Source organism: Oreochromis aureus, linkage group 14, assembly GCF_013358895.1.
Source record: "Oreochromis aureus strain Israel breed Guangdong linkage group 14, ZZ_aureus, whole genome shotgun sequence".
NCBI lineage: Eukaryota > Metazoa > Chordata > Actinopteri > Cichliformes > Cichlidae > Oreochromis > Oreochromis aureus.
Window position 1 is genome coordinate 12,563,244 of NC_052955.1, and position 18,942 is coordinate 12,582,185.

Sequence of the window (18,942 nt, forward strand, 5' to 3'; positions counted from 1 at the left end):
TTTTGCTTGTGTTTTAAGCTTCTTGAAGATTTACATCACCAAAGGTGTCTTATTATTCCTCGCATGGAAGCGGAGGCATGCAGTGTTTCGTGAGCTGCCTGAAGATTTGCATCCTCCCAGGGGTGGTGGTGACAGGCCCGGGCTGAGCGTGATAAGAAGCCTCCTGCCAAACTCGGTTGATGGGGACTCAGCCATATATTGGACTTATAACGCTTCACAGGCCGCGGGCTGAGTCACAGAGCCGCTTCTTTCTCTCCGTTTTGAACTAAGCCCAGCTAATTTCAGTGAGGAGTTTATGGCGAGGCTCTGCAGAAGCCGTGGGAGATGATTAGTGAAGTTGTTCTAAGTGGATAATTTGTTTTGACTTCAGTGATTACCTGCGCCACCCCAATTAGTGCAAGTACAGTGTAAAGCTCCTCCTTGGTCAGCATGCCAGGTGTTGTGCGGTTGGCTGAAGCCCAGATTTGCCCGAGTGCTTCCCTTGGAAGACCTGATGACATTAATATCGGGTAGAGTTTGGCTGTGTCTATCCCTGCTGGAGTCATGGTGATTTCAAGAACCTTCTTGAACATTTCTGGGAAAAGAAAAACAAAACGTTTTTGCAGTTTGAAAACGTGTCATTTCTTTCCGCAAAACACACAGCGATGTTGAATATCGTCGTCTGAACATTAAACTGGATCTTTTCGAGAGTAAACGTTTACCTGGGACGAGGCTGTCGTTGTAAACCCAGGCGGGCAGCATGGTCTGAATGTGCTCTTGTTGTGGGTACACACCAACACCTGCTGTCGGAAGCACAAGCACACATATACACACACACAGACACACAATTAGCTGTTGAAGCAAAAGTCTTGTCCAGGCTTACGATCTGCCAAGTCTCTTGGCAGCTGAGCCCTGCTCATATCGAACTCGACAAAATCATACACCTGATGTCTGGAAGGCTCGGTGCAGATGTAACGCTCCCCTGCACTGAATCACAAACGCCCTGCCACATCAGACATCTATAAATCAGTCTGTGAGTCATTTCCAGCTTCAAGGAGAGAGGAGAGAGGCAATTGCCTTGTAAGAAAAACTAACTAAAAATATAATTTAACTGCTGACATTGACCTAAATTATTCTTTTCTAGAAAACAGACAACCAGACATTTCAGTAAACTGCTATGGCTCATTTCGAGTCCCTGACACTCTGTCTGCAAGGCAGGTGTTTACCCAGACACCCACTTTGCACATAATACTTCCATCAGTCTTGAGCAGTTAAATGAATCTTATTACAAATCTCCCCTGGTCCCCGTGATGAGCCGCAATATTTCCCCTGATGACGCGGAGGACACGGACACAGACAAACAAATAACAGCACAAAGGAGTAGCAGAGTAGCATGCACAATCAGCCTTGGATTATGTTGGGCCCCAGTGGCACCTGCCAATCCATGCGCATCCCTGTTAAACCAAAGCAGTCAGCATGCGCCAGAGGTCGTTCTCTGAGAGGGTGTTACACAGTGAGTGAACAGACGGCAGCTTATTTAGTCAGCAGGTATCACCCAAGGACCTTGACAGACACAGTCCATTTCCACATTGTGTGCAGGGAGCAGTGACATAAGAGAGCCCCGCTAACAAGGCAGAGGTATAAAGCAGGCAGAAATAGGAGCAGAGATTTAGGAGACGATGGAAAGACACGAGGAAGGGCACCTCAAAGGCATCGTCACCTCAACAGCGAAGAAAACATCAACTTGATTTCATTTAACAGCACGCAGGCTACAACAGTAGGATGCCCAGTCCAGGATCTAGCATAAATCAATTATGACCCAAAGAGATAGAGGAGATTAAACTGCCAGAAGAGGCATACAATTATTTTGTCAGGGTTAGAAAGAATGAAAATATTTCTCAAGGACAGAAAGAGAACTACCACCCTGATTGTTTGTTAATGCTGCAAAGCAAGAGAGAAGCAGCAGCTATGAAGTCCAGTGAACGGGTACTTCTCTCACCACTGTCACTACTGGTTTGAGGAGATGAGCCAGCAGCTGATGGGGGGAGTTTGGGCGCTGGTACCGGGGCCTCTGGTGGCTTTTCTGCGACGAAGACAGAGCTCAAGTCCTCGGTGGCCGCGGCCCAATTCCTCGCTTTAGTACTGGGCTGAAACTGGGTTGAAACTTTAGCTCTAGGAGTCATTTCAGCCAAACTCTGCTTGGACTTAAAGCTAACCTGCGCAGTCTTATCAGCTGTGAGATCACAGGAGGAGAACAGCTTCTCTTCCAGGGATGGGCCTAGAGGGGTGGATGAGGAACAAGCTTCTTTAACACACACTAGCAACAATGCACACTTCACGTATCTATTTATAGTCTCAATTTGCAAATATAATTAAGGATGCTTTAGTAGATTTATGTTATAACTTAAAGATTTATGTTTGAGATCTGATATGCAAGATAAGACTGAAGCAATCAGTAGCAGTTATAAAAGGTTGCCAATCATGGTTCAGACATCTAGTAGTATTATTGTGCTTCTTTCCTGTAGCTGTTTCGAACATAAACAGCTGACAATTTTGGAATACTTTCCACAGTTTTCCTTTTCCGCATGTAGCATACAGCAGGAAATAGTCCACCTCAAAAGCATTGGCACTACTGAACCACTACTGTTCTTTAGGTATGGGAGCCATTGGGTAGATCATGCAGGTGGTAGGACACATAACTACTTAACGGGCATTAACTGAACTGAACAATTTGCAATCCAGTGCAATCCAACATCAACTAACTAATATCTGGTCCAACTTTGTTGGAATGTGTTCTCACATGCACACTCAGAATGGGCATGATGAATGCATGCATGCACACATGATTCCCTCCTGTACTTATAACGAGCTGCAGGAACATGCCAAAATGTGCAGCAATACATCAACAAAGACAGGGGAAAACATGCCTGCACAATTTTGAATACTGAATTTAACATTTGAATTCAATTAGTCTTTGCAAATGTTTTAGAAAGTAGGAATTCAATCATCATTTCTTCGAAGAATAAAGGACAGTTTCTGGTGACTAAGACTGAACAGAAATGTAATTTTTGTTCCTCTAGAGAACTCCACGGGGCTTCTTTAAGAAGCTTTAAGGAGATTTACCCAAAAACCACACAAAATCCCACATACAAAAACACAAATTCAGTGACAAATCTTTTTGTTGAGCTGATAACAGCAGGCACTTTAACCATTATTACCTGAAGTACAGCCTTTCTCAAGGGGTACCAATATATTCTTCTTTTTAACCAAACCTTTCATTAGAAATTGCGTAAGAAGCCAAGTATCAGATATTATTTAGTGTTATTTGTTGGAAATAAGATAAAAAGCAAATGAGATCATTTGTAAACAGCCCCCTAAACAGAAATGTTACCTGACTGCGTTTCAACAAAGACACTGCAAGATAAATTCCTCAGGTCTCTTAATATCAGAGGCAATCTATCCATCAGCCATCTAATCTGCTTATTCCAGATGCTAAACAATTAGGTCAGAGATGTCTCAGAGAATCAAGGATGACACTGGACGGAGGGTTGCTGAATTGCTCTGGACAGAAGATGATCTCTGCGTCCTGTCATTCACAGTCTGAGACTGAAAGCTGTCACAGAGCAGCTGCTCATCCCAGAGATTACAGGGCAAATGACAAATGACATGACAGTCCTCTACCAGTGCACAAATCATAAATTCACTATCAAAACGAAATGCAACTACTGCATGGGGAAAAACCTACTGAGAAACAGTCATTTTCAACAGTATTCCTTATTTATTATGCATCCTTGTTTACCCTTTAGTGTTGAGTACTGAGGTCATCTGCTGGTCTAGCTAGATGCTTGCTCTCACACATTAATGCAGGCCAAGACGAACCCATCATCCAGGGTTACCAGTAAAAGCATTCAGCATCAGTGATAAAAGAATCACTAATGTAAAAAATTCCTCCAAACTAGGTGGAAAAAAGGGCAAATTACAGGGATGGGAGGGGGAGGTGTGAACGAAGCAAGAGAAGAGTTACCTTGAAATGCAGACTGGGTGCTGGTGCTGACAGCAGAGTGTTGGGTGTCAGTGTGAATGGACACAGAAGAAGGGAGGGATTGTGAGGGTGGAAAAGTCGATTGGACTTGCGACTGAGAGGAGAGGTGGAAGTTGGCAGAAGGGAAAGTGTTTACAGGTCCCTGAACAAAGTCACTAAACTCGTCATCGTCCTCAGAGAAACCTATGTTGGGGGCAAAGGATGAAGGCTGGGCCTGAGAGGAGAACCCGAAGCTGGAGGGAGTGGTGGTGGAGGAGGAAGAGGATGAGGAGGGGGGCAAAGGGAACGACGTGGGGGTATCGACGGGGCCCTGAAAGTCACTAAACTCATCATTATCCTCAGACATAGCTGGGGGAAGGGAGGGAGCAGTTACAGACGGGTGCGATGGTGATGAGTCTGCAAAAATGAAGAAATAATGATGATGGCACAGCACATGACAAACACACTACAATGGAAGATGATTTCGGAGCTGCACAGTGCAAGAGTGAGATAATGACTTTTTGTGCAAGAGCAGAAATTGTAGATCTGCAAACTAAAGAACACTTAACTTATATTCAGATTTACTGTATGTCGTTTAGATGGAGTTCTGATTACTCATTTTCAAAACTGCAACATTTGTACAGATTCCAACAGCTGAAGCAGACGTCTGCACCCAGGAGAAACTGATAAATCTATAAGGAGCCTCGAGATGATTGATGCAGGTTATAGTATTACAGAAATGAAACTTATACTCAAAAGCAGCCTTAAACCAGATCTCAAACTGGCAACATGGAGCAGCAAATTAATACTGATAAGGTTTCATAGCTCAGAAAGGTTGGGAAGCACTGCACAAGATGCGGTGTATTTGTTAAATGCATCTCCACAATTTCCTCAAATGCACAGGGGTGAGTTAAGTAAAGAATATCTACACTAACAAATGAAGAAACTAAACACAGAGTTTGGGCATTTACTGTCTTCCAAAACACTACTAAAAATTCACAATGATTGACAGGTGGGCAGATGAACAGAAAAACAATGATCAACAAAAATGTAACGCAATCTGTGTTGCAGCATTAGCAGAAAACACTCCAAGTGCTAAGGTACCTGGCTTCTGGGTCTGAGATGATGGAGTGGGGTGCATCTTTGCGTCTCTGCTGAAACCATCCAGGTTGCCTTTGATTGCCTCCAAGGCATCATCACGGCTCTTCTCCCCCGTCTGAGCGCAGCACAATCGGGTATCGAGAGTCCAGAGGGTCAGAAAAACGAGCAGTGGACATGCCAGAAAAAACAACAACAAGGAGAACGAGATGTGGAGAGAGGCTCACCTTGGGTTTGACACTGCTGAGCAACCTCAGCTTCTGTTTCTGCTCCTCAAATTGTCTTCTTTTCCTGTCTTCCTCCAGCATTTTCTGCTGCTGCTCCAGACGTTTTCTAAAGGGCAAGAAGAGTACAGCATAATACATAATATTCTTAAGAAGGATGAGCGCAAAGGAAGCTTGTTAAAACAGCAGCTGAAGGTTCGTGTTGTCTGATGGAAGTTTGCAAAAACATTTCAACATTTCTCAGTTCATTCGGTTCATTCTGTGGTTTACTTATCTTATTATAGCTAGACTTACATTTTATCACTTTAACCATTTTACATATAAACTTGTGGATTAAGTATTTCTCTGCATTTTTGCCTGAGAGGAGAAAAAAGGGAAACGCAAATCCAAACATATAATTACAAAGTTATGCTCTTAAAAAAATAGCACAAAAAATATTTCAATTCCTAAGCAACAGCCTTGAAGTGAAGCCGAAACTCTTCACTTTATACACTTTAATCATCTCTTGAGTTATTGCGATGGTGTACAAAGGCAAAATTGTGAAAACTGTGTCATATTTATATTTTAGTATTTAGATACAATGAGCAGATTTAACTGACAGAAAATTATGAAAATAAAACATCTTACTAAAAAAAGAGAAGGAGGATCTATAAAAAAATAATAATTATTTATTTCTTTATTTTAATGGAGAAGAGGACCAGAAAGCTATCAGATCAGGGGTCAGCTAAGAGCAGCAGCCCTCGTGCTTAAACTGATTCAGTGTGTTAGTTTTTGTTCTGGAAAATAATCTTAAAAGGATCAAAATCTACAAGACACATTAGCCGTGTGGTCTGTGAGGCTGTACTTGGACACAGTGCTCCATTAAGATAAGCAATAACGGCCAACCTGACGTATTGCACGGTCTTTCCTGACAACATAAATTAGATGAACGTTGTTGTGATTTGGGGCTGTATACAGTCGTGTGAAAAAGTCTTTGCCCCCCTTTCTGAATTCCAATTTTTTGTATGTTTGTCAGACTTAAATCTTTCAGATTATCAAACAAATGTAAATATTCAATAAAGATCACGCAAGTAAACATAAAATGCAGCTTCTAAATGAAGGTGTTTATTATTAAGGGGAAAAACATCCAAAACCTACATGGCTCTGTGTGAAAAAGTGACTGCCACCACCTTGTTAAATCATGAATTAACTGTGATAAACCACTTTTTTTTTTTTTTTACAAAGCTGACTTCGGTTTCACTAAACACACTCAAGCCTGACTACTGGCAGACCTGCTGGAGCCTTTGAACCAGAAGACTTTTGGGAAAATACTCTATGGACTGACGAGACAAGGTTGAACTTTTTGGAAGTGTGTGTCCCATTACATCTGGCGTAAAAGTAACATCAAACCTCGTGGTGATGGTCTGGGGCTGTTTTGCTGCCTCAGGACCTGAAATGGAACCAGGAATTATGCACTTGAAGGAATCTGCTCGTGACCTCAAGCTGAAGCGCACTTCGGGTTCTGCAGCAGTACAATGATTCAAAACACACCAGCAAGTCCAAACAAAATTAAGATTTTGGAGTGGCCTAGTTGAAGTTCTGGCCTGAATCCGATTGAGATGCTGTGGCATGACCTTAAAAAGGCGGTTCATGTTCAAAAACCCTCCAATGGGGCTGAATTACAACAAGTCTGCAAAGATGAGTGGCCCAAAATTCTTTCACAGGGCTGTAAAAGACTCACTGCCAGTTATAGCAAATGCTTGATTGCAGTTGTTGCTTTTAAGGCTGGCCCAACCAGTTATAAGGTTTAGGGGGTAATAATTTTTTCACACATGGCCATGGAGGTCTGGATTTTTTTCTCCTTTTAATAATAAACACCTTCATTTAGAGACTGCATTTTGTGTTTACGTGCATGATCTTTATATTTAAATTTTTTTGATGATCTGAAACATTTAAGTATCCAAAAAAACCAAAAAAAGAAATAGGAAATCAAGAAGGGGGCATACGCTTTTTGACACGACTATAAATAAAATTGATTTGAAAATGAATTTATTTGAATGTATAAAAATGAAGCCAACATGCTGATTTTTATTTGGTATTAACATGTTAATATTCTGTATTGTGTATTTATTTTATTGAGACAAGATTATTTGCATGGTTTGACTGCTGCTCCCCCCCCGGTTGCCCTCCTCTCTCTACTACTCTCTTGCTTCATATACTTCTTCTCCTTCACACGTTCACATGCACTAATTAGCACTACATACAGTACAGCTGAGGCAGCTGGGAATGTCATCAGCTTTACAGGTGTTTGGTCAAATTTAAACTGTGCCCTGATGGCCTTTAATACAAAGTTCATCAACTGATTACAATTCATCATGACGGGTACATGAATCTGTGAACCAAATGTCATGGCAGTCCAACCAAGAGTTTTTGTGACATTTCATTTAAAACCACAAATGTCAACTTGTCAACGGGACCATCTAGGTTATTAGGACTCATCCACTGAGGACCAACAGTGACCGCACAATCTACAGTTTGGGGCTAAAATGGTACTTGTGAGACATAAAACAAGGATTCACTTGATTCCTTTTAGTGTAATGTGCAGACATCCCATGTGAAAATGCACCAATCTCTCACGTGTACAGTCACACAAATCTAAACATTTAACAATCAAAAAATAAATAAGTGAACTAAAGTGCAGGGCAAAGTGTGGTTTCTTTTGCAGTGCTCAAAGAAGCATTTAGACACTTTATTCCAGTAAAATAAGCAACAACACATGATTAAAACACTCCAAGCAACTCAAGCAACCCATATAAATGTGTGCAAGTATAATGACTTAACTTTATGTATCAAAAATAAAAGTACTTATTCTGTACAGTTAAATTATGTTCAAGGCTGAGATTATTTTGTCCGCTTTACGAATAATCTACAGCACAGCACACATATTCTTTAAGATGTTTGGAGTGCTGCTGTGCTGTGAGAAGATGTTGAAGAAGTCAATTTTTCAAGAGCTCTAAAAATCACCTTGCTTTATGTTGTCAGCTTTGTGATAATGAATTTTCCAGCTAATCCAAGAGGCTTTACAGGGTTAGTGGGTTAGGGTTTGGGGGATTATACATCCTAAAAAGTAGCAGGATGCTCTCAGCCCGTAAACTCAGATCTTTCAGTGTATTTGGAAAAAAAATTACCTAATTTGGACACTAGGGCTCTATTAAAAAGTATGACAAGTAACCAGAAACTGAAGTTGACAGAAAATTCGAATGTGTTAAAGGGAAGTCTATTTTCCACTGCACTGTTTTTTAAGCTGGCTGCTTACTTAAACTTGATCTACACAAAGAGGAACTATAATGGAGGTGTAAAGATGTCTTACTGGTGCTCTTCAGCCATCTGTTTCTGCATGTCAGCCGTGTACTGGGGTCCTGCTGGTCTCATACCCATGAACTGTGGCTGACCCAAGAACTGCATCCCAGGGGTCTGCATCCCAATCGCCATTCCACCCTGTTAGACCCCCACCCAAAAAAAAAAACATGCAGGAAACTATTTAGCATTCCTGCTCCGCTCACGTGATTATCAAATGCTTTAACCAAGGAAAAGCAAAATGTTAAAGTCTTGTTAAACATCACCAGGCAACAATAAATTCCTGTTAATGTGCTGGTGTTTGAAACTGTTTGTGGAGAGATTAACGTGGAAGCAAATGAGTTCAAGAGGAGCTCTAAATCCAGCCTTCCACATGAGTGAAATCAGTTAAATCAATACAGCAGTGTTTCACTACTATGTATGCACCAAATGCAGCCAAATTAGCAAGTTCGCTCAAAATACTACAAGAGCAAAAATAAATAAATAAATCCTCAGGGAAATATTAATTTGACCCCGCCCCCCAAAATACACATGCAAACACAGAATCAAGCACAACATATAAGAAGTAGCGCTGACCTGCATAGGGATGGCACCTGGGGGCATCTGGCCTCCAAAGTTCATTCCCATCATGCCCTGCATGTTAGGCTGCATGACAGGAACCATGGGGAAGCCCTGCTGTTGCTGCTGCTGCTGTTGCTGCATGGGTACCATGCCTGCAGAAACACACACAAACTCTGTTATCACATACTGTAGACATGGTTAAAACACTCTATATGTAACATGTTTATTATGCTTTACTGAATTAATTGAACTTTTTTACTCTCTTTTATTGTATTGCATTCAACTTTTTACATAAAAGTTTTTTTCCTGGTGCCATACTGAGATGCAGTTTCCATTGTTACTGTTTTGTATTTATTTTAATGGTTTTATTAACTGATAGCCTTGATTCTTACTCAGTGTGATTCATGTGAAGTTGAATTGGCTACTTTTTTTTGATTCACGGGTCTTGCAAAGTCAATTTTTACAAGCCTTCTAGTAGTTTTTCTTCGTATTACTCTCTTGCCAACAGAGAATCTTCACCAGCTGCTTGCACTGACAGTTTTACTGCCCGGAGCAAGGCCTGTAAGACCAGAGAAGCTACATAGAAAACAGTAGATTTGGAGCTCTTCCTGCGATCATCATGAGGAATGTGAGACGTCTGCAAAATAATATGGAGTCTGATTTATTGAGCTCTTCATTTTTTATTTTTTTTTTTTTAAATATGAGCTCCTTATTTAGTGTAATTTTTTAACAATACAATTGTTTTGTGCTGAGTGCTTGGATTTATTGGCTGCTGAAACACGTTAACTTCACAACTTTTGGTATAAATAAAGTTCTTTGTTTCTTTATAATAATTTATTACAAGTTTTACTGTTAATCTATTTTTTCGTATTAATTTTTTCTTCTCGTTTGATATTCAGGTTTGTACAGGAGATTCTTCTGGGTTTTTAAAAATGTACTTTTTGAGCTCATTCATTTTACTTTGTCTTCCATTTAACTGAGCTCCTTTCCTTTGTGTAATTTTTTCCTTACTGAGCTCATTTTGGTCATTTTTATTTTATTAAGCTACACTGTTATAGGCTGCGTTTAATGTTTTTACTGCTATAATGAAGAATGTACAAACTATTGGGATAAATAAAAGGTATTTACTTACTTATCTTAGTTTAAGTTAATAAGAAAAAGAAAAAACAAAAGCCTCCAGAGGCTGGTCATAATTCAGTATTGCAAATCCATTACCATTTCTTCCGACAGCTGGAAAAAGACACAGGCTTTGCAACAGCCAAATCGGTTTCTCTGGTGACTACTGTGACAACTTGGAGCAAAACAAGAGGATTGGGGGAAGAAAAATTGGAAAAGTGTGTGTTTATTTTCAGAGACGCCACGTAAGCTGACAACCAGAGCTGAGCAGCCAGCTCCGACTGGAGCCTCCAGATGATTCACCGTGTTAGGGCTCAACTGGGCTGTGTAAATGGCTTGTCTGGGAGACTGTTCTCATTCTAATTTGTTGGACTAAAATGACATTGCTAACGGGAGCATATAATGACCCCTAAGAGACGCTCGTCCCACCAGTGCATGCGTGGTTTATCTGGAGGCGTTACTGCAAAGCCAACAGTCTGAGTAGGACGAGCAGCCACAGCTAAATGATGGCACATCTGAGACCTGTGTTGCTCAGTGCTGAGCATTGTAACAAAGATATGAGCTGCAATGTGCCGAATCCTCACTGATCCTCATATGCCCAAGAACTGCAAGGACCAATAACTAAAAGGAAAGGATGAAAATAATCAAAGCTAACGTCAAAGGCCAACCTATCTCCCCTACTAAGCTGTCCTCCCATGTTCCTTTTAGCTCTAAAGAGGGCGTGCTTGCAGTATTTTCCTCATCATTCCTCTTATTTCATTTTGCATTTTTGTTTATTTAATATACAGTAAAATTAAACATAAACGACCACAAATTAATCGCCTAGGATCAGACTGCCAGCATGTAGTTCCACTGTAATGTCCTGGAGAATCTCAGGGAAGACATTCACTGCACTGTAGTGCAGCACAGTGAAAATCCACACACTGTTCTTCTCTCTTCACCCTCTTCCCCAAATGAAAGCTGAAGGCTTGATGTTTGATACAGGGGAGCAAATCAAGCACACAAAGTTCAATCCCCAGAGCAAGCACTCCGAACGAAGGTTGTTTGATTAGAGCAACAATCATAATCACAACTATTACGGTCAATACTGTAGTTTAAACATTAATTTACTGAACTTAATAACATGTCGGGAGTGGATTTATGTTCTCAAATGTGTCATACTGCTGAAAGTGGACAAGGTGAAAAGTTTCTCTTCATCTCTTTTCTTATATGGATCTTGGTAAAGAGAAGCTCTGTTTTAGTCAACTAAGGAGCAAAAACTACACAACTGTAAAGGAAAGGAGTGCATTTGAATTATAGCACAATAAAAAATAAACAGCTCTATAGAGAAAATGGATGAAGTTATTTTGTTTTGTAACCATAACTTAAATTTAAGTTTAATCCAGTTCCTAGCCTTTTTCAGAAGAGTACAAGGCTGCCAAAGAAGGCGACACTGAAGAGGAGATGAGCCAAACTTTTTAAAGTTATTTACAGAGCCGAGAAACTTTTGATCACATTTTGTGTGACTGATTACATCGAGAAAAGAGTGACTCTTATTGTGCTCGTACTTTACTTGTTAGGAAACCAGTATTTCAATATCCACTTTATTTAAAATGAAGACTTCTAGTACATTTGTCAAAATAAACAATGTTTACATTCTAAAGTGCAATATCCTGACAGTTTGCTTCAAAAAGCAATATTCTATGATCCCATTCAAATTCACACAAAACACATTTGTGTGCCATCTCCTCAGCTGAATATATTTACACAAACAGTTTGGAGGGAAAGAGCGATAATATTCACTGCAAAATGACTCACCTTGCGGCGGTCCCAAGCCTCCTCCAACAGGATACATAAAACTAAAGAAATAAAGACGAAAAACACAGATTATGAGATTCAGCATCTTATACAGCCTTCATTTATGTGGCCTTTCCCCCCCAATCCCCTGCTGAACATTCATAGCAGCAGATGACTATTGTTGTCACTTAGCTGCAACAATACCCTTTAAAAGCAACAGCCGTTATAATAACACAACTGACGTGGAAGAGATAAGTGAAATTAGATGTGACGCCATGTTTGCTTGACAATAAATGAGATTGAAAGGCTGTGAGTTTTACAAATCAGTCTATTTTTTCAGTTTCACATGGTCCTTCAGTTTGATTTTATTCCATTTTATACTGATCTCATTTGAGATGACAAAACAGAACCAAAAATATTAAAAAGACTGCAAGCTCCTCAAAACAACTTGAAAATGCCTTCCTTCTTACGTCAAATCTGAATCCTGTTGCTGTAATTCTTCAGATGACAGTAACATGCTCCTGTAAGCCGACAGGTAAAATTAAACACGGATGCGATAGAAGTTTGTTGCTGATGACAGTGACATCAACAAGCAGACGCAGTTTTGTTCTGCAGCCTCGAAGCAGCTGAGGCTTATTCACAAAGAACCCCTCAGATCCTTTGAAGCAACGTTCACGCCAGATAAACAGGAGGGTAGATGGCTGGGCGAGTTTCTGCAGGCGACTTGGACTCTTGTCGCTGTGCTGAGAAACAGGCCTTTAAGAAATAATCAGAGGAAGTCTCTCTACGAGTCGGCCAAGTCTCTCCCTCGCCAGAGCCAACCCACACAGGCCTTCGGCTATTTGTCAAATAACTTACTACAACTCACAGACTGGAAGCGTTGATGCAGAAACAAACAGAAGACGGAGCCAGCCGGGCCTCTGCTTCCAACGATTCCCAGTTTAATGTGATCATCACTACTGCCGTCAGTGACAATATAATACTGATAACTTTAGAACTGAGACAACTGTGCTGACAGAAGGGAAGCAGAGAGATCACTGTCAGAGAAAGCAGACGCTGGCTCATAATGAAGGCTTGAAAACACGACGACTGCAACTATTCTTTATCGATTAACCCTGTCAGTTATTCGTTATTATCATTATTCACCGAGTCATTACGATTTCCAAATATCTTCATTCAGTAGCACTGTCTAACCAGCCGGAGAACCCTCATATTTCCTTGTATCTGAAACACAATTAGTAACTAGCCAGCAAACACAGTGGAGCATTTAGCAGCTTAAGAACCACATATTTCCCTCGGGAGCTGGCAGAGAGCAAACCATATATATTCATCAGGTGGTGCGACATGTCTGCTGGAGTTATAGGTTTTCTCCAACACAAAACGGGCCTCTGGGGAGGGAGTACGCACACAGACACAATTGGAGTCCCTGTTACCTTAGTTAAGGTCTATGAATTTTCCTCGTGTTTCTGTCCATGTAAAAAACATTAGTTGTTTTTGTTTGAGTAATTTAAATCCCACTTTAGAAAACTGGTCAATTACAATCCTTGAAATTTTGAGTTTTCCCCATGCATGAAGAACTCTGAAGTGTCCAATATGATAATATGGAAATGTTGTGTTTGCACGAGCTTACTTCAAAGAGCCAAAATTATCTGTTATTTTAAGGGTTAAAGGTACTTTTTGTAATTACCCTTTGCAGAATTTACCTAAAGCTTTCTCTACCAGGGGACACCGTTTTACCAGTGGGTGTGTGGGTTAGCCGTTTCTCCAAGAGGTTTTGCCTTTTGCAGGCTTCCATTGTTAAAATGGATGTGCTCTTAATAACTTGCCTGCTTAAACAAAAGGTATAATTGAATCACTGTGCCATCTTGTGTTACCAAATGGTAGTACATGAAATTACAGCCCTGCTGTAGCTCAACTTCAACATAGTACTGTACATTTATGTTTTGGGACATAGTCACAACAGCTCTTTCTTCAAGTCCTCCTGAGTCTGTCACATTTAATTCACACTAATGTGAATTTATGGACACTCTTGGTGCTGATGAGTGGTCCTCTTTTTTCTGCTCATCTAAAAACATTTTTACTAAAAGCAAGATGCTGTTTTTTCCCCTCACAGGATACTGTTGCAATATGACAAGTACCGGAGGGTTTCAGATTCTCGCATCTGCTCACTGGAAGATTTGCAGCTTAAAAAGCTTTTTGAGCACCACGGCACTACTGTCTGCCATCCTTCAGCAAATCAGAGGTCATGGCCGAGTGGATTAACATAGAGGGAGATAAGCGGCGACAGCAGCTGTGGACACCAGGCAGGCCTGAGCCTTGTAAAAGGTCTGGATTCGTCTAATAGCTACCATCAAACTGCTTTGAATGCTTGGGGACAGAAGGCACAGTTTCACAGTTTCAGCCAGAGTCGTTATTGTTAAAACTATTTGCTCTCATAGAGGAATAGAGAGCAGACTTAAAATCTTTTAATGGACCTGCCACTTTAAAAAGATCTAAAGCATTTACTTTTACTGATGGAAAACCATGCTCACTTTTCTGCTAAATAAAAATGCTGTTGCTTCCACACTATAACCAATGTTTCTCTTCCAGTAACCAAAAAAGCGAAAATTGAGATGGGAAAAAACACTCTTTAACCAGTGTTATGAGTGATGATGTTGAACACAACCAGCTGATCTGAGAAGAATATGGCAGAGCATTGGATAAATAGGTAAAAAAATAAAATAAAATACAAATAACCAATGTTTCTCTAACCAAAAAAAGCGTTGGAATTTTTAATCATCAAATATCTGTACTGGTATCAGTCTTGGTATCAAGTCACCACTAAATTGTGACACTTCATAAGTCCCCTAATTGATTATAAAATCAATGGAAACAGATTTTTCAAACAAAATGCAAGACATTTGCTGGTTCTCAGATGAAAGGATTTGATCGTTTTCTCAGTCATTAAATGAAATGCATTTGCTTTTTGGTCTGTTTATTAATCAAAAAAAGAAAAAAAGTTCTTTTAGTGAAAAACTGAGGTAAAAATATGTAAGTAGGACTAATATATCAGCCAACTGATTGACATTTGGCTGATATATTAGCCAACAGATCAGCCACTGAACTCAGAAAATGTTATCTTATTTACTGATTTATCAGTTGTATTGATTTTAATATCATTATTTTTATTTCAGAGTTGAAAGCCCTTTTAAAAAATTTTTTTAGATTTCCAAGTATAATGAAGATTTCTTTGTTTTCTTGACATAACAGAGGGAATAAACAGAGCAGGAAAAATGTCATTCGGCCCAGAATTTTACAACTATGCATCGCTAAAAGTAACCCAAAGCACTCTGAAAAGCAAGCGCTAATCATTTTCTCTCTCATATACAGGAACATCTTGAGTTGTCCAGTTTGGAAACAAATTTAGAGAGGCTTGAACATGTGCAGAGGAGGGATAGTGGATAAAATAGACAAAGGATGTTGAATATGGAGCTGCCAGGCAGGTGGAAATGAAAAATACCTCAGAGGATGTTCATGAATGTAGTGAAGAAGGACATGCAGAGGGTTGGTGTGACAGAAGAAAAGAGTAGAGTGAGAGTGAGATCGAAGTAGGTGACCTGCTGTGGCAACCCCTAAAGGGAGCAGCTGGGAGAATAGCTGGCGTAAAAAGTATGGTTTCTGCACAGGATATCATCTGACATTCATGAAGTATCTATTCACATGTCCTGTTGAAAACAGAGGATCTGCATGGAGCCTACAAACTACAAAAGGTTGCTGGAATTCTCAAACAGGCTTCACCTCCTGGCTTTGCACTTTAGCATACAGGTACATTTTACTTTTATCATACCCACATTGTCATTTCTTGCAGCTACTCAAAGTTTCCAAGATTGTTTTTTACCAAATGGGACCACTGATTGTAAAAAAGTCACACTGCACCATGGAAGTAGATACTTTAAAAACAGAGTTCCAAAGTCAAAGTTAAGCATGGCCCATCTCATAAATGACACATTTTTTGAGAGAAAATATACTAAAATGCAAATATAGCCCAAATCTACCAGAGTATACAGTAGAGACTTTACCAGCCGCAGTGAAAGACTGGGACAGACAGTCTTGAGGGCTTTGGTTTCACCTGTCAGATCAGTATCACCTGGCTAGCCTTGTAGCCAGAGTATATTTATTATTCAGGGTGCTGGAGCTCATCTTATGAAAAAATCATGAGGCTGGCCTTTTCATCTCCTCTGCAGACCATCATCACACTGCTTTAATAAGACACCTGAACATCTCCTCACCATTTACAGCTACTTACTGGAATATGCATGTGTGACAGGGCTGATTATGTAATTCAGCAGAGAGTTATTAGAGCAATCTGACTCCTGAAGAAGGGCTTAGAGTCTCTGCTGCTTTGTTTGTTACAGGGACAAAAACTAAATCAACCCCTTCCCCACAAATCTTCACGTCCTAATGTTTTATCTTCCTAAATAGCCAACACCATACTAAATCCCCAATAACAGAAAACATAATACTGAGAAAGTGTAAATATCTGTCCCTACCAGCCACCCACAGGCCTGCCTAGCAATGCTACAAGAGATTCATCTAGCAAGTATCGCGTTATATCACCAGACACCGAGAGCACTGGGCACTATGACTGCCACAGAATAACTTAAGGGTGAAATCTGTTCATATGACCACACCGTGAAGTTAGTCGGAACCACTCTGGACATGGACAGGTAAAGCCAGAAGGAGCCAGCTAACGTTAGCTGTGGCACCTGACCACCAGCCATCTCATCTCATCTCCCTGCCCCGACAAACTAAGCCAGCCTTTATCGCGATATTTGAGGGCGTCCTCGTGGCTAAATGTGAAGCCCCGCGACTGCCGGGGGTGAATGTTTCACACACAAATTACTTCCCCTAAAATGAGTCAGTTTAAAATGGCTAAAATACCTGCCACCTCCCCCAGATCCTGGCCGCAGCGCCATCTTGATAACAGCAGTCACTAAGAGGAAGATGACGTCACCACTTAGGACTGTGTAGTGGGACGTACGGTGCCCTGAGTTTAGTCTGTCAGACACACCGTCCGGGTCATAGCAGGGCTAATACATGATAGAAAATAAATAAACATTAATTGAGTTGGTTGTTTTTGTTTTGTTGGCTTATTTGTTTATTTTTTCCTGAATTACACCCCCCCCTTTACCTCAGTTCCACATATATATTTTACCTTTAACCTTAATAAGTCTTCATATTTCACAATTTGTTTCCACCAGTGAAATTTCAACTTATTATTTCGGTAGTAATATCTTGGAGCTACTTCTACGAAAGACAAAATGTTGAGATAATACATAATTAATAATAATTCACCTTTTTTTTCAATATCTTCAGTAACATGGATGCTCTCTTTCTCCAAACGACTGAAGCTAACAGTTAAGCTACTAGTTTTTGATTAACTTTGTTAGCAATCTCAAGGAAAATTGGTATTTTTTTTAAAACAACATGATGTTTTTTTAACCACTGTAATGTTCATTCCCGACAGGTGTGCTATTGCGGTGATTCGTATTGTCTAATATGGCGAAATTATATTGTTTTGGATAGTACATTTCCATCTCTGACTTATTATGAGCTGAAGTACTGTTTATTGAATTGCTGGAAGCTTGAAAAAACATATTTTTAAAACCTCTTACTTACTGTTTTTTCTTGCTTTAATTGCCCCCACTGGGTTACTTTGATGGAAGAAAGTTATATTGGCTGACTTTATTTGTGTATGCTAAAAAAGAAGACGACTTTGTGATGGTGAAAACGAGCGGAGCGGAAGGCCGACCTGCGAGGATTGATGCAGGGCAACAACTTCCCACGTTTAGTATTGGTCGCTGCAATTCAAACTTTCTGCCAGCAGGTGTCAGTGTGTAGCTTTGTCGAGGTTTTGTTAAGGCGAGAACCTGAACATGCAAAGGCACAAAAACAAAACATGTCACACAGAAACAAACCTGTGAGCTGGTGGAAAGTTGTGATCATTAAACTGAATGTTGGAGGAAAACACTTCAACTTAAATACCTGCAATCTCTAAAGCTCGAAAATTACAAAAATAAAGTTCATATTCCAGATCTCAGATTTTATTAAAAACGAGAAAGTAGTCACGTGTGCAAATATGATCCTGTGCCAGTTGGCTGCACGTGATTCTTTATCTGTGGTACAGTTTAGTAGGACAGGTCTACCTTACCTATTCTTATCACCCACGAAGGCTGTGTCTGATTTTCTGAGTAAGAGCGAGCTCAGGCCAACACGAGCTACCAAAATGTTTGTTGTAGCAAAGCTGCCCATAGGTGAGGGGAGGTGACAGCAGTCTGTTTTTATGGAGGCCCCCAAATGTTTTTGAGCTTATCAGCAAGCATTGTATAATGTTTTAAATATAAATGTGAGCTTAAATTATTTTCTTTAGGATTATCTTACGGTCTATACCTCACATAGCCCTACCTGCATAGCCCTCAGTCTCTACTGTAAGTCATTTGTTAAATTTTTACCTGAATAAATAAAGTACTAACAACTTGTCATTTGTTAAATGACAGAAAATCTGTAATTGTCATTTTGCAAATAAATCTAATCTAGTGTTAACAGTGTTACGCTTTACAGTATCATAGCATCATACTCACTTTAGTGTTCCTACTTTGTTCCCGTTGTTTTACCTTTTTTCTTTAGTTTTGTTTTTTGACATTAAAATCTAACTGCATGTACTCTGAATTAAATTTAGTATATTTCTCGACTATGTCTCAAATTACACTGTAAACATGTACAGCTTGCTGTTAAGGCATTTATAGTATGCATCTGTTTTCACAAATAATGGTACATAACTGTACACAATTC

At 40.0% G+C, this 18,942-nt stretch overlaps 1 protein-coding gene across 9 annotated transcripts in view; it reads right to left on the bottom strand.

The window, feature by feature from the left end:
• synrg (synergin, gamma) overlaps nucleotides 1-17,094 on the bottom strand; it is a 41,952-nt gene extending 24,858 nt beyond the window's left edge. For 4 of the 9 annotated variants that reach the window (XM_031731691.2, XM_031731693.2, XM_031731692.2 and 1 more), the window contains exons 1-10: nucleotides 17,032-17,094; nucleotides 12,133-12,173; nucleotides 9,235-9,371; nucleotides 8,672-8,799; nucleotides 5,326-5,431; nucleotides 5,105-5,216; nucleotides 4,004-4,417; nucleotides 1,979-2,257; nucleotides 702-782; nucleotides 378-574 (exon numbers count right to left, since the gene is read on the bottom strand). In XM_031731691.2, coding sequence (XP_031587551.2) covers nucleotides 378-574; nucleotides 702-782; nucleotides 1,979-2,257; nucleotides 4,004-4,417; nucleotides 5,105-5,216; nucleotides 5,326-5,431; nucleotides 8,672-8,799; nucleotides 9,235-9,371; nucleotides 12,133-12,173; nucleotides 17,032-17,066 — 1,530 coding nt within the window. In that variant the 5' untranslated portion in view covers nucleotides 17,067-17,094. The remainder of the gene's footprint in view (nucleotides 1-377; nucleotides 575-701; nucleotides 783-1,978; nucleotides 2,258-4,003; nucleotides 4,418-5,104; nucleotides 5,217-5,325; nucleotides 5,432-8,671; nucleotides 8,800-9,234; nucleotides 9,372-12,132; nucleotides 12,174-17,031) is intronic. The other 5 variants (XM_031731698.2, XM_031731697.2, XM_031731690.2 and 2 more) reach the window with 4 other exon arrangements.
• Nucleotides 17,095-18,942: the final 1,848 nt, after the last annotated feature.